The sequence below is a fragment of the Dendropsophus ebraccatus genome, chromosome 1 (genome assembly GCF_027789765.1).
Source record: "Dendropsophus ebraccatus isolate aDenEbr1 chromosome 1, aDenEbr1.pat, whole genome shotgun sequence".
Lineage (NCBI taxonomy): Eukaryota > Metazoa > Chordata > Amphibia > Anura > Hylidae > Dendropsophus > Dendropsophus ebraccatus.
This window is the reverse complement of record NC_091454.1, coordinates 170295542-170310000: the sequence shown is the minus strand read 5'-3', so window position 1 is coordinate 170310000 and position 14459 is coordinate 170295542. Positions and strand designations below refer to the sequence as shown.

Here is a 14459-nt window from a genome sequence, read left to right as displayed (position 1 = left end):
TGTACTCAGAGGGATATCACTGTGTTATCTGTGGTGTTACATAGGACTGCAGGTGAAATCTACTACATGATCTGTACTCAGAGATATCACTGTGTTATCTGTGCTGTTACATAGGACTGCAGGTGAAATCTACTACATGATCTATACTCAGAGATATCACTGTGTTATGTGGTGTTACATAGGACTGCAGGTGACTACTACATTATCTGTACTCAGAGATATCACTGTGTTATCTGTGCTGTTACATAGGACTGCAGGTGACTACTACATTATCTGTACTCAGAGGCATATCACTCTTATCTGTGGTGTTACATAGGACTGCAGGTGATATCAGGTGACTTCTCCAGGTTGCAGAAGTTCAAACTTCATCGTGCCCTGCTGACAGTTTATTATGGGAGTTGTAGTTTTGCAGCATGTGGCTCTTCAGGTTGCAGCACTACAACCCCCATCGTTTCCAACTGGCAGTTTATGATGAGAGTTGTAGTTTTTCAGCTGGAGAGTCAAAGATTGGAATACAATGATTAGACAATGACACAGTACAGTCCATTAATTATAGGGGGCAGTAGTGCAGTACATGAGGTGGAGGCAGTGACAGGGCATTAGAACATGGTGGCACATTAGAGTAATTGGATATAACATTAGATAGGACTTTGCCTGATCGGGGGGAGATGGGGGGGCCCCAAGCTAACATTTTGCACCAGGGCCCATCAGCCTTTAGCTAGGCCCCTGGTTGTCACTATTGCCCTGTCCTGTGCAGCGGCTGGATGTACATGTGCAGAGGGACAGGCGGCCCACAGGACACTTGTCTGGTCAGACCGGGCCCGCTTAGGACCTTTTCTTTCTGCAGCATCTCTAATAACGGGTTTACTAAGCCCTGCAGTTGTGTTGAGCACCACTAGATGTCAGCAGCACAACAGGCCGCTATTGTCAGCGCGCGCTGCTGGAATAATAGGAACGTGATCCCGCCGTGAGCCGCTCTGCCTGTAAGTCAATGACACAGTGCACGTAAAGTACCTCACTCCCTCCTTCCCTCGGGGTTGCTATAGAAACGCCCCCTACATGGCCACGAACTCACTTGTTGCTATGGCAACACCGCAATTTCGCCCCCCTTCTGATTGCCCCTGTACGGAGATTCGCAGCTCTCGCGGTATCTCCCCTGTCAGCTCCGGACACCGGCCGCACAAAGGAACCGGACAGTAGGGAGGGGGAGGCGGCACCGTGAGTATACCGCACCGGCTGTGTTATCTGTGGTAGCCGGGGTCTGTCTATGTGAGCGGGCATCCTCCTGAGCCCGGGGCAATGCTGCCTCCTGCTGCCTGGCGGCTCATAGAGACAAAGCGCGCTGCTCCGGAGCTCTATTCCCCAGCACAGCTCTGCTACTCCTGCACAGCTCTGCTACTCCTGCACCAGCTCACCTCTGGATCAGCGGCTCCTAGGCAAAGCACCAGCTGCAGTTAGGAAAGTCTATTAGCTACATGTGTGGGACAATGGGACGTGTAGGGATCCGTGTACATATAGAGACGACTCTTATTAGGGACCCAGGTATCTACAGGATGAGAAACATTAGGGACCCATTTACTTATACGGACCCAGGTATCTACAGTATAAGAAACAGTAGGGATCCATTTACTTATAGGGACCCAGGTATCTACAGGATGAGAAACATTAGGGACCCATTTACTTATAGGGACCCAGGTATCTACAGTATAAGAAACAGTAGGGATCCATTTACTTATAGGGACCCAGGTATCTACAGTATAAGAAACAGTAGGGATCCATTTACTTATAGGGACCCAGGTATCTACAGTATAAGAAACAGTAGGGATCCATTTACTTATAGGGACCCAGGTATCTACAGTATGATAAACATTAGGGACCCATTTACTTATACGGACCCAGGTATCTACAGTGTAAGAAACAGTAGGGATCCATTTACTTATAGGCACCCAGGTATCTACAGTATGATAAACATTAGGGACCCATTTACTTATAGGGACCCAGGTATCTACAGTATGAGAAACAGCTCTGGGAGTCGGGTCGTGACTAGAGATGAGTGAACCGTCCAAGGTTCGGGTTCGTATGAACCTGAACTCTCGGCATCAGATTCCCGCTGTCTGGCCGCTCCGTGCAGCGGATGGATACAGCCTGAGGACCGCATGGAAAACTGGGATAAAGCATATGGCTATGGCTGTATCCCAGTTTTCCAGGCGGTCCTCAGGCTGTATCCACTCTCTCCACGGAACGGGCAGACAGCGGGAATCATTACCGAGAGTTCAGGTTCATACGAACCCGAACCTCGGCCGGTTCGCTCATCTCTAGTCGGGACATCACCATGTTATCCAGGAAGTGAAGCCTTGATGCAGTAGAAAGTGCAGGGAAAAAAAGCACTTTTTAAGCATTTCCCATAATAAGTGTATATTGGGGATTTGTATAACTTTTGGGGGACAATACAATACTTTAATAAAAATCTTTGCTGGACTTCTTCTTTAAGACTGGTGTACAGTGACATTAGTCTTGATAAATTCCTCCCCATGTATCTAGAGAGAACAGTAGGGATTGATGTATCTATAGGGACATCAGTGTTGCCAATCTGAATTTTTCTTTTCTTTAGACAATTTACTCAGACAATATTTTTACTGGAAAACTGGAAAAACATTCAGAATCATTAAGATTATAAAATATACAACTGCAGGGTGCTCCAAAAGTATAGAGACACCTGGAAACATGGAGAACGACATCCTGTGTGTGACATGTGGCTAAGGGGAAGGCGGGAAATCAGTAGAGGGCAGTGTCCAACACCACAGCCATTATAAATGCCGCTATCTTTGAACCAAGTTGATATCTTCAGTTGGGTAGGAGTACATGTGATGTACCTGTAGTCCTGCTAAAGTTATTCACTCTTTCCCTGTTGTTCTGCATTTTAATAACATTTGCAGGAATAAACATCACATTTCTCAGCAGATTCTCTATCCGATACTCGTGTCACATGCACCCTTTCCCATTTTATTAAGGAGTCTTCATACTTGTGGACCACCCTGTATATCTACAGCTCTATATACTGATATAAATTTTTATCAGCATTTCTAGCCAAGCAGTGATGAGAATTTCAGTCACAACGACCCGTACTAACAGCCTCAAGAAAATGATGGACGTGTTTTTTTCCTGTATAGAAATTTACTAGAGATGAGCGAACCTGGAGCATGCTCGAGTCGATCCGAACCTGAACTTTCGGCATTTGATTAGCGGTGGCTGCTGAAGTTGGATAAAGCCCTAAGGCTATGTGGAAAACATGGATATAGTCATTGGCTGCCAGACAGCCTTAGAGCTTTATCCAAGTTCATCAAATGCCGATCATTCAGGTTCGGATCGACTCGAACCCGAACCCGGTTCGCTCATCTCTAAAATTTACAGATATTGAGTGACGTGTGGGGATCTATGTATCAGTAGGGTCCCTATGGATTTCTAGGGTTCTATGTATCAATAAGGACATAAATGGATCATTGTATTAGTAAGAACATGTGGGGATCCATGTATCACTAATAACAGTGGGGATCCATGTATCAGTAGGGACATCTGTATCATACATTGTGATCATTGAATAAATGGGTCTTGGATCTTTGGTTAGACTGATATATAAATGGCGCAGTACCTTGCCAACCTTTGCTGACACTTCTGACGTGTTTGCACCATTTTTATGGTTTTGATACTTGAGCTCTGCATTCTCCAGTTTGTAGGATGTACTATAGGATGTATACTGTATATAATCCTCTTACACTATGACTTGATAAATGTTAGGCTGGTCCTAGACATGCAATAGGAGAATTGTTACTATCCCAGAGGAGGAGATGCCAGACATCTCAAGATTGTGCAGTACCTAACAGAGGTGTGCACTTCATAGCTCTTAGATTGGATGCAATTCCCTCTACTTTTTTTATACTGTTTTCTGTTAAACTATATATATATATATATATATATTTATATATATATATATATATATATATATATGATCATGTAGCACTTGTATGCGTATGTGGTGTGACTTTGTCAGTGCACACAGTGGCTGACCCCGCTTCAGTCACCCAGAACGCCCCGCTCCAGCGCCCTCTTTTCTTACCTTTGTTAATTATTTGCAGGTATAATCTCAGCCGCCCTCACTCACAACAATGGCGACGCCAGCAGCAGTGAACCCCAGCGGTGAGTACTCCTCTGCTCTTTGCATCCTGTGACTTTCCTTTCTAATGGTCTTAACAGTTTTGGTGACCATATTGTCTGCAATTCTCCTCATCGGGTTTCTTGTCATTAGATCCCTACACTCTTATTAATCTCATTGAAGCTTATTTTCCCTGTGATGTTTTCTGTTTTCTCACTGGTGATTTAGGTGCTTGGAGTATATAATTATGATATCCTTTTATTTACTGATTTTCTTTTGCGCTTGCTGCACAATAATTGAGCCGTGTAATAGGCTCAGCAGATTGGCGTTTACTATAGTAATTGGGCTGTGTAATACAGCCCTAACTCGTGCTTATACCTGGCAGCCAATCGCAGCATGCAGACCTGCAGTGTTAAGTATGGGGGATAAAAAAAAATCCCACTAGAAAATGCAGCTTAAGGGTACAAACCCACTTGACGTATTTGCTGCGTGAATCAGTCTTAAAAATAAGCAGGCAAAACGCAGGTTGGCTTTATACAATTGTTCTGCGTTAAAATACGCAATTGCGTATTTTTGAAGCGTGAAGCTACATGCGTTTTTCGGACAGGTTGTTAACAACTGATGCTTTGCTAACAACAAGCTTCACGCTTCAAAAATACGCAATTGCGTATTTTAACGCAGAACAATTGTATAAAGCCAACCTGCGTTTTGCCTGCTTATTTTTAAGACTGATTCACGCAGCAAATACGTCAAGTGGGTTTGTACCCTAACTGTGCTGTGTGATGTGACTGGGTCTAATGTAAGTAACACAGCAGCACAGAGAGAGATTACAGTGCCAGAAATGTGGTAGAACAATTACATATACTACTCTCATTGTGCTGCTATTGTACTGGTGTTAATACGAAAGCACAGTGAGAATATACGATAACAATATTTATGTGTCTTTTCTCCTTGTACTTTATAAAACCAGATCAAAAAGCTATGATGCTGGCTTTTTATGGGGAATCTTATGGAGGAGGGGGTGTAGGTCTCTTCAAGAAATGAAATCCCTTACCTGTCCCTGTAGTATACTGTTGCTTCCACATTTGGGTATCCTCCCTGATCCAGACCATTGGCCACCATGTCTAGTGGTTGTAGTTTTGGGGGTTAAAATGACAATGTTTGAGTAAGTCAGAGGAAAGTTCCAAGTGCCTCTTCATCTAAAATGTTGGTACAGTATATCCAGCTGGGACTAGCTTCAAGGCATCACTGTCCTCCACTATTCTCCACTAGAAGACTGGGTTACTGTGGAACATCTGTTGAATCCTCTTTCTACATTGTACTTCTGCGTGTCTCTTCAGATATGCTAACCTAGGCTGTAGAGCTGTGGTCTGATACCCTCCCTCAGCTCAGAGGACAGCGAGGAGATCCGGTGGAATCTCTTGCTGGTCCATTAGTATTAGCTCGGGACTGTTTGAGCCATGTGAAGTTTTACAGTACTCCTTAATGAACAGGATTGGTTCCTCTATTGTCCCCTCTGTCTCCATGCTGAGAGTAGTTTTCTGGTTATTCCAAACATATGGTTATGTTATGAAGCTACTCTTGTACTTTGTCAAAAACCTTATCTCCCGATTTGGAAGCACTTTGTGGGATCTACCTTGCAAGTCTGGATTGTCTTAGTTAATTCATCCTTTTCGTAACTTAGCATATTGTTGCACAGATGAATTTGATAAGATTTGGGGGGGCGCTAACTCCTTGCTCTATAGGCTATACCCTTGCTCTGCTACTTTTCTTCTAATTAGCTTCCCTTTATCGGGTCCCTTTTCCATTGTAGGATTGGTCTCGCTCTTTATTGCTAGAACCATTGAGATGACTGGCTAAGGATAAATCATTAAAGGGGATGTCAGACAAATCAGAGTGGAGCTTTTTCAGACTCCTGTTTTTCAACCTCAGACAACCCCATTAAAGAATTTTAGAGCATTTCAGGCGCCCAGTCATTGACCTGAAGTAGTGTACAGCAGTCATTTAGAGCATCGTCTATATGCAGCCTCCAGATGAGACGTGACAGCTTGCATCTGCAGGGCATTGACAGGATACATGCTGACAGGACATCAGCACCTGAATTTTGCTGATGGTTCATACAAGACATACACGTACAGTATGATATCCCCCGGCTTTTACTTTGCATATTGTTATTCTGTGTGACATCCAAATATCTGCTGCAAAAAAACAGGAGCGCATTCCTTTAGAGACCAGTATAAACGTATGAATGCATGCACATGCCTTGTGAAATATGGGCTCCAATCTGATATTATATGTTTGTGTTTAATTTTGTATATCTGTCCCTGACACTTTTAATATAACAGGGTTCTCAACCTTTTATGCACCATGCACTTATCTTGCTGTTTAGCATAGCCTACTTAAGATGTGTGAGATCATTAGTGACACTTTGGGATTCCTTAACTCAAACCTGTCTACATTTATTTAGGGGCATCTATCACCCAAAAGTATACTGGATGCCTCTGTATAAAATAGTATCGATAGTCCAAATAAAGATGCTGCTATATAGAAGGGCTACAGCCCAAAAAAGAAAAACAAATGCCGATTTTTCATAGCAAAAAACTTTTATATCTTTATTAAATATATTTATATAGAAGGGCTGCACAGCGGGATAATACAAAAATACTTCTCTTTATTACGGAGAGCATGTTTTGAGACTACTCCGAACTCTTCTTAAAGGGGAACTATTAGCAGGTTAGAGGAATCTAGCCCCGCCCCAGTGCTCCTAACAGCTTACCGGGCAGAGGATTTCAGCACGGAATAACCAGCACGGAAATGGCGCCAAGGATGAAAGTAACAGAAATACCTTCAGCCTCGACGCCCCGTACCCACTAGGGAACTATCAGCAGCTTAGATTCCTCCCCCCCCCTTTAAGTTGAAGTAACAAATATAATAATATATTATTGTATATCAAAAATACAAAACCTCTTAAAACAATGTGAATAACATACAAATACGTAGTAGTAGTAACTGTGCGCACAATTCTTAAAGGGGTTTTCTGATTTATTATTACTTATTCCCAGTCCACAGGACATGGGTTGGCACATGACCCACAGCTTCAAATATTCTCTATGGAGCCGCCAAAGAGCAGAGTACAGCAGTCAGTGACCTATGGCTCTATTCAAAACAAAGTGGTCGGGGCATCGCTCTAGACATCCCACAATCTCATACTAATAATATTAAAATACAATAAACACTAAAGAATAAAAGACATCAGTGTTAAAATGATAACGATTAAATAGATGGGGGTAGGTATAGGTTAAGTAAATATATATATATATATATATATATATATATATATATATATATACTATTTTTTTTTTATTCAAAAATAATAATATAAGGATTTCTAGTATTGTACTTATCTTATAAGCTCTGATCAGCTTGATACACTATTCCATATGGCAAAAAAATGGCAGTCCTCATGTTCATCAGTTAAGCAGGAGGCAACAAGAGAAAGAACTCTTGTGTGAATAGAGACTGTGGGGCCTTTTCTGGCCCAGGTAGCAAAGTGGTCACTAAAACGAGAAAAACTTTAGTCAGAAAACAAGATTTTACCATCCAAGTTTATAGACCCCTGAAAAATTCTACTAAAAGGTCTGGTTTTAAAGTGCTTTCTCCATTTATGCATATGCATGTCGTTCTGTAGAAGGGGTTCCCTGTTCAGGGTCCCCATTAATGAGCCATCATTGTGTCTGGCCTCATTCGCGCGTCCATTTCTTGGTGACATTGGGTATTTCAGCAATTGGACTTCAACTTTTTGGCATTTCTACTCAATATGATTTAAAAGAAAAAGTCTTTACTTGAATGGGGGAAAACTCCACTTTTAGTGAAGGTCTGCCCTGCTTACAGACACGGTGTATCAATGTAGTATATGCCACTTGTATTCTTGTGCATTACACAGGAGGATTCCCAATATCCAACCTGTTTGATTTGAGGATTCTATAGAAGGTGCATGGCGTGGGCCGGCTATAAAGAGTGTTTCGTGCAGGCAGCTGAATCACGATCACTGTGAACACAGGCAGCTAGGGATGTTGTCTTGTTCTGAGCTGAATACAAATTCTCATCCCCTCCTCCATCCCAGCCATTGCTGCCAGGTTTCTTGCATACTGATGATGCTGTGTTCTCAGTACAGGATTCTCTGCTAGGAGGGAAGCTTTCAGCTCTCACTTATTCATTCTCTTGGAGGTAAAAGTTTATTGTTTGTGGTTTGTCACCAGTCTTGCCTTGAGAAGTCGGGAGTTCCCCCTCCATGCTTTGTGTTATTTTGGCCTAGCTTACCAGGGTCTTTGTCTGTGGTGGTCGTCATGGGAAGTAGATCAATCTCTGCTCTGTTTAACAGATGGATTGTGGATGCCGCATTATTGCTAATTCATTTGTGGAGCAGAGCAGCTTCTTCATTGACAGTGTTACAGTATACAGGATACTAGTCACACTATAGTTCAGATTCACCTCTCCAATGTCTTGTTTGATTCTTTTTAGCCCAGGTAGGTACATTTTAACAGAGCTGTCACTTGCAGAGTACAAATATAATATATCTGATAATCTAATCTGAGCATCCTAAGTAAGATTGATGGGTATTTAGCCAGTATCTTGGCTATTATATGTATGAACAGCATTAGGTCATTCATTCAGTATGATTTAGGTTGTCCCCTTGGGCTTTTTGTGACAACCTTCAGTATATACACTTGTCTTAAGATCCATAAGAAATTAAATCTGCACAGAGAAATGTCATCGGTATGTTGTGTAGGTCACATAAAGCACATACTGTGTTGTTTACTGTAGAATCTGCAGTTCCCTAATTCATATTTTTGGTTCTGGTTCACAGAAATGACTACAGACATACCAGGTTCAGTGACTTTACCTGGAGCTGCCATGACAACTGGGCAGGTGCGAATGGCTGGCCCTTTGCCATCACGGGGTGGAAAACGACGGTCTGGGTGAGTAAATTAATATCCTTTTGCCATGTGCAACATTTACCATTCAGCTGATATGGAGATTTACTATTATGTTTAGTCCATCATAATGTTAGCAAAGCACTCCAAAGTTCCCCATGCATTTCATACTTTTGTCGGCCATAACTGCCATTTAAAACAGTCAAAAGGGGTCGAGCATGATGGAAAAAAAATCCCTGCATGAGCCCCTTGTTCTCGGTGAGATAAGCCGCAGCCAGACAGTTTAACCCGCTCTGCTTCCCATAGAGATTATAGGAATGCTTGGCCATGCTGAATCTTCCTTTGTTTGAAGAGAACTGGAGACATACTGTAACTGTCGGTCGAAGGTGTATGGCCACCTTTACATCAACCTACCTGTATTTATTTCACAGTCCATAATATAGTGGCTACAGCTCTAGCAAGGCATATATACTATGTTCAGTCACAGCAATGACCATATAGTAGTACTGCCTCAGTAGTATTAATACAGTGCATTTACAGTAGCCACAGCAGTGTTCATATACTTGTGACAACTAGAGATAAGTGCAACTCAAACATACTTGAGACTAATCATTCGGCATTTGAATACCAGTGGCTGAAGAAGTTGAATGTCCAGGAAAACAGCCTGTGGCTGTATCTATGTTTTTCAAACTCCCTAGGGCTGCATTGAACTTGTTCAGCCACTGGTAATCAAATGCCGAACGATCAGACTTGAGTTGCACTCATCTCTAGTGACAACTCAATACACTGCATGTACTGTAGCCGCAGCAGTATTCATATAGTAGTGACAACGCCAGTAGAATTGTGCATATAGTGGAAGTACAGTAATCACTGTAGTGTTTATGTAATGGTCAGAGCCCCAGTGGTGTAATAGTAGTATATAGTAATCACAGTAGTGTTCATACAGTACACATATAGTGGTCACAGCAGTGTCCACATAGTAGTCACAGCTACTAATAGTAGTTTCCATACAGTACACATATGGTACAGTATAGAATATACAGTAGCTGCAGTAGTCTTCATATAGTATAGTCACAGCTCCAGTACACTGAACATATAATAGCCACAGCACAGCTTATATAATAGTGACAGACAATACATGTATTAACTTAAGCAAATGCTGTGTTCACATAGGAGTCACAGATCCATTAAACTTAAACAAAAACCTAAAGTGCCCAAAAGAAGGTAATCTGGTAGGTCATAAACTGAGACAAACTAGCAAGGGCCAAAAGCCCAAATCTCATCCAGTAGTACCTTCCACTAAAGTAAAACGTAGCTTTTATTGGCTCTCTTATTAAAATATAACCAAAATACTTGTTGTAACACTTAAAAGCCCACTGCTACTAGTAGTCATCAAAGTGTTCCATTCATAATAACATAGTGTATGTAGCTGCAGACTACTCACTATTTCAAGGTTATAACTGTCTAACTAAACTAATAGTGCAGTAAAAGTTAAAATACAGCCGCAAGCCCCTAAACTAGTTTCACCCATACATGGGCTTCATCAGGAGGAGGGCTCTATCTTAATAAGCCCTCCTCCTGATGAAGCCCACGTATGGGTAAAACTAGTTGAGGGGCTTGCGGCTGTATTTTAACTTTTACTGCACTATTAGTTTTGTTAGACAGTTATAACCTTGAAATAGTGAGTAGTCTGCAGCTACATACACTATGTTATTATGAATGGAACACTTTGATGACTACTAGTAGCAGTGGGTTTTTAACCCCTTAACGACATTGGGCGTATATTTACGCCCTGATGCCGGTAAGGACGTTCAGAGCGGGGCCGCGTGGCGACCCCGCTCTGAACCGCGGCGGTCCCAGGTGCCGCTTGTAGCCCGGGACCGTAGGTATTAGCGGGCACGGTCCGATCGCCGTGCCCGCTAATACAGTAATCAGATACAGCTGTCAAACATGACAGCTGCATCCGATTACCGGATTCAGCTGTTCCCTGGTGTCTAGTGGCGGAGATTGCTCCCCCGGGATGTTATCCCGGAGGAGCGATCTCCGTTTCTGAAGCCGGCCGGGGACCGCTCCAAGATGGCAGCAGCCGGAAGATGCAGCAGCCGGAAGTAAACGAGTGCCTATCTCATGGATCTCTGCAGCATATCTATGCTGCAGAGATCTCTATGAGAGATCAGTGCACTTATACTAGAAGTCCCCCAGGGGGGCTTCTAGTATAAGTGTTAAAGTAAAAAAAAAAGTGTTGTTAATAGTAAAAAGCCCCCTCCCCTAATAAAAGTCTGAATCACCCCCCTTTTCCCAGGTTATAAATAAAAGTAAATAAATAAATAAATAAACAAACATGTTTGCTATCGCCGCGTGCGTAATCGCCCGAACTATTAATTAATCACGTTCCTGATCTCGTACGGTAAATGGCGTCAGCGCAAAAAAATCCCAAAGGGCAAAATTGCGCATTTTTGGTCGCATCAAATCCAGAAAAATTGTAATAAAAAGCGATCAAAAAGTCATATATGCGCAATCAAGGTACCGATAGAAAGAACACATCATGGCGCAAAAAATGACACCTGACACAGCCCCATAGACCAAAGGATAAAAGCGCTATAAGCCTGGGAATGGAGCGATTTTAAGTGACGTATATTTGTTGACAATGGTTTAAATTTTTTACAGGCCATCAGATACAATATAAGTTATACATGTTACATATCGTTTTAATCGTAACGGCTTGAGGAACATATATAACAAGTCACTTTTACCCCAGGGCGAATGGGGTAAAAACACATTTCCCCCAAATAAACAAATTTTTCAATTTCACCACACTTTGAATTTTTTTCTGGTTTCGCAGTATACTTTATGCAAAAATTCAGCCTGTCATTGCAAAGTACAATTAGTGACGCAAAAAATAAGGGTTCATGTGGGTTTCTAGGTGGAAAAATGCAAGTACTATGGCCTTTTAAGCACAAGGAGGAAAAAACTAAACTGCAAAAATCGAAATTGGCTCTGTCCTTAAGGGGTTATATTTTGGTTATATTTTAATAAGAGAGCCAATAAAAGCTACGTTTTACTTTAGTGGAAGGTACTACTGGATGAGATTTGGGCTTTTGGCCCTTGCTGGTTTGTCACAGATCCATTAATTCTCTGTTCTTTATCCGAGAGCAAAGGATCAGGCAGTTGAAATTCATCATCACCTCTGACATCATTTGTCTGGGGAGGATGGGGAAAGCCCCATACACATTAAGGCCACGTTCATACAACGTAAGTTTTCATTTAACAACGGCTGTTGTTGCAGGTTTGCAACAACAACCATTATTTAGTAACAGTGGCCGATTACATTGAACTCTACGGAATCCAGGATGTAGTGTAAACACATTGCATAACTCAGGTGTAAACGTAAAGTGCGTCTCTGGCCACAGTTTACATTGTGTGCAATGGTTAATTTGAACACGGGCGCACCCGAATGTGCCCACATTCAAATTCAAAAGAAATGAAGTTCATCTGGCTGGGCTGAACTTCACACACAGTGGCCGTTCTATGACACAAAGCGGCCGTTGTCTTACATAGTGTGAACCCAGCCTAAATCAGTGTCCTGTAAGTCATGTTTTGAGGATATCCCCTGCAAAGGACACCTGTGATAATACCTGATGCACTGAATATAATTATGTCACCTGTGAAATACTAAGGAAATCCTCAAAACACGACCTGTTGGTTGGCCTTGAGCATTGGAGTCTATAAACACTGCATTAGATGGTCAGCTGGTCCCGCCAAAATTGTTGGGTTTGGTCTTCACATGCCTTATGTGTATGGCCATCTTGTATCTCTTGCACATTCCTCATACTTTTCCCTATGATAAGTTATTCTTCTTATCCTGCTTGTATCCCTGGGTAATGTAGGCAGAAGATACTGTGCTATGTGTGACTGCCTCAGCTGGGGTAGACCCTTGTCTGAGCTAGCAGCTTGCATTTACTAACAGCGTTGGCCCAGATTGAGCCATGCTGTCTACTACTGACACACTAGACATTGTAAGGATGTGCCAAGTTTATCACGGTGGCTCAGGCTGTTTGATAGGTCTGGTGCATCTTCACACTTGTCCAACATTTTAAGCCAATTTTGATTTGGCTTAAATATGCGCCTCCTTTTATGACCAAAATAAAGGCAGACGCTACATAAATGTGTTGAGAAATCACAAGGAACGCCCACTGGTGAGGGGGAAACATGGAAAGAACAAATGAGGCACTTGTCTTACACAGTAATAAGACACAGTTATAAGACAGATAAATCTGCTCTGGTGAGTATACAACATTGCTTTTCAGCGAGTAACCTTCTACCTTTATGGCACTGCTTTAAGCTAGGGAAATGCATGGTTTTTGATAATGCCAATATCAATGTCAGTATATCTATCTGAGATCAGGATGTGTCAGTACCTTTTGTTGTAATACAGATAGCAGTCACGTAATAATAATAATAATAATTTTTATTTATATAGTACCAACAGATTCTGCAGCACTTTACAATTCTGGAGGTACATACATAGACATAAATCAGACATTACAGAGATATACATATAATTATCCATACATAAGGAGTGAGTACCCTGCTCGCAAGAGCTTACACAGGGCACTGGAGGGACACTGAGCATTCCTCTGCCATCATCCTCTCCAACAGCCACAGCCCGCACAGCTCTGGGAGTCGGGTCGTGACATCACCATGTTATCCAGTAAGTGAAGCCTTGATGCAGTAGTAAGTGCAGGGAAAAAAGCACTTTGTGTGCATTTCCCGTAATAAGCGTATATTGGTGATTCGTATAACTTTTGGGGGGAAATGCAATACTTTAATAAAAAATTTCACCGGACTTCTCCTTTAAGATAACAGTTTAATAAATGTGAAAAGGCTATGATGGAGTATTATCCAAAACCTGATCTAAACTATTATTCATTTTTTTATACAATATGTACACCTGTCGTGCTGTGGGTCCCCTGATGTCTGCAGTTCTGGAGGAAAAGCACTGACAGACATTAGAAGAAGGGGGCAGCATGTAATGCAGCCAGTCCATTTTGAGTGAAATAGCAATCCAGGTGCTCTATACACTAAGACATTTACAGGTTACTTATAACAAGGTAAACTATTTGGTGGCCACTATGCAATTGTGCATTGTGACTGTATCTGTCAGCAGGGGACTTGGTGTTAACTAATCCATGTTTATCACTGGTTCTTGGTAAATCACCATCACATGGGGAAGCCAGTGCTAATATATTAAAACTGGTTTATTTTTATTGTTACCAGACAGATTTTCCATTTAAAGTCAATGGTGGGATCTCATTTGTTGCTATTGGTAACTACTTTATGTTTCCCTTGCCTTATTATTCATATATCTTCCTCGT

The 14459-nt window shown here is 42.0% G+C and overlaps 1 protein-coding gene across 1 annotated transcript in view; it reads left to right on the top strand.

Moving 5' to 3' along the window:
• The first annotated feature begins 1047 nt into the window (after positions 1–1047).
• Positions 1048–14459, top strand: part of ARNT2 (aryl hydrocarbon receptor nuclear translocator 2) — a 73390-nt gene continuing 59978 nt past the window's right edge. Inside the window, exons 1-3 of the mRNA XM_069984520.1 lie at positions 1048–1218; positions 4134–4194; positions 9018–9129. Of these exons, the coding sequence (XP_069840621.1) occupies positions 4164–4194; positions 9018–9129 (143 nt within the window). The 5' untranslated portion in view covers positions 1048–1218; positions 4134–4163. The remainder of the gene's footprint in view (positions 1219–4133; positions 4195–9017; positions 9130–14459) is intronic.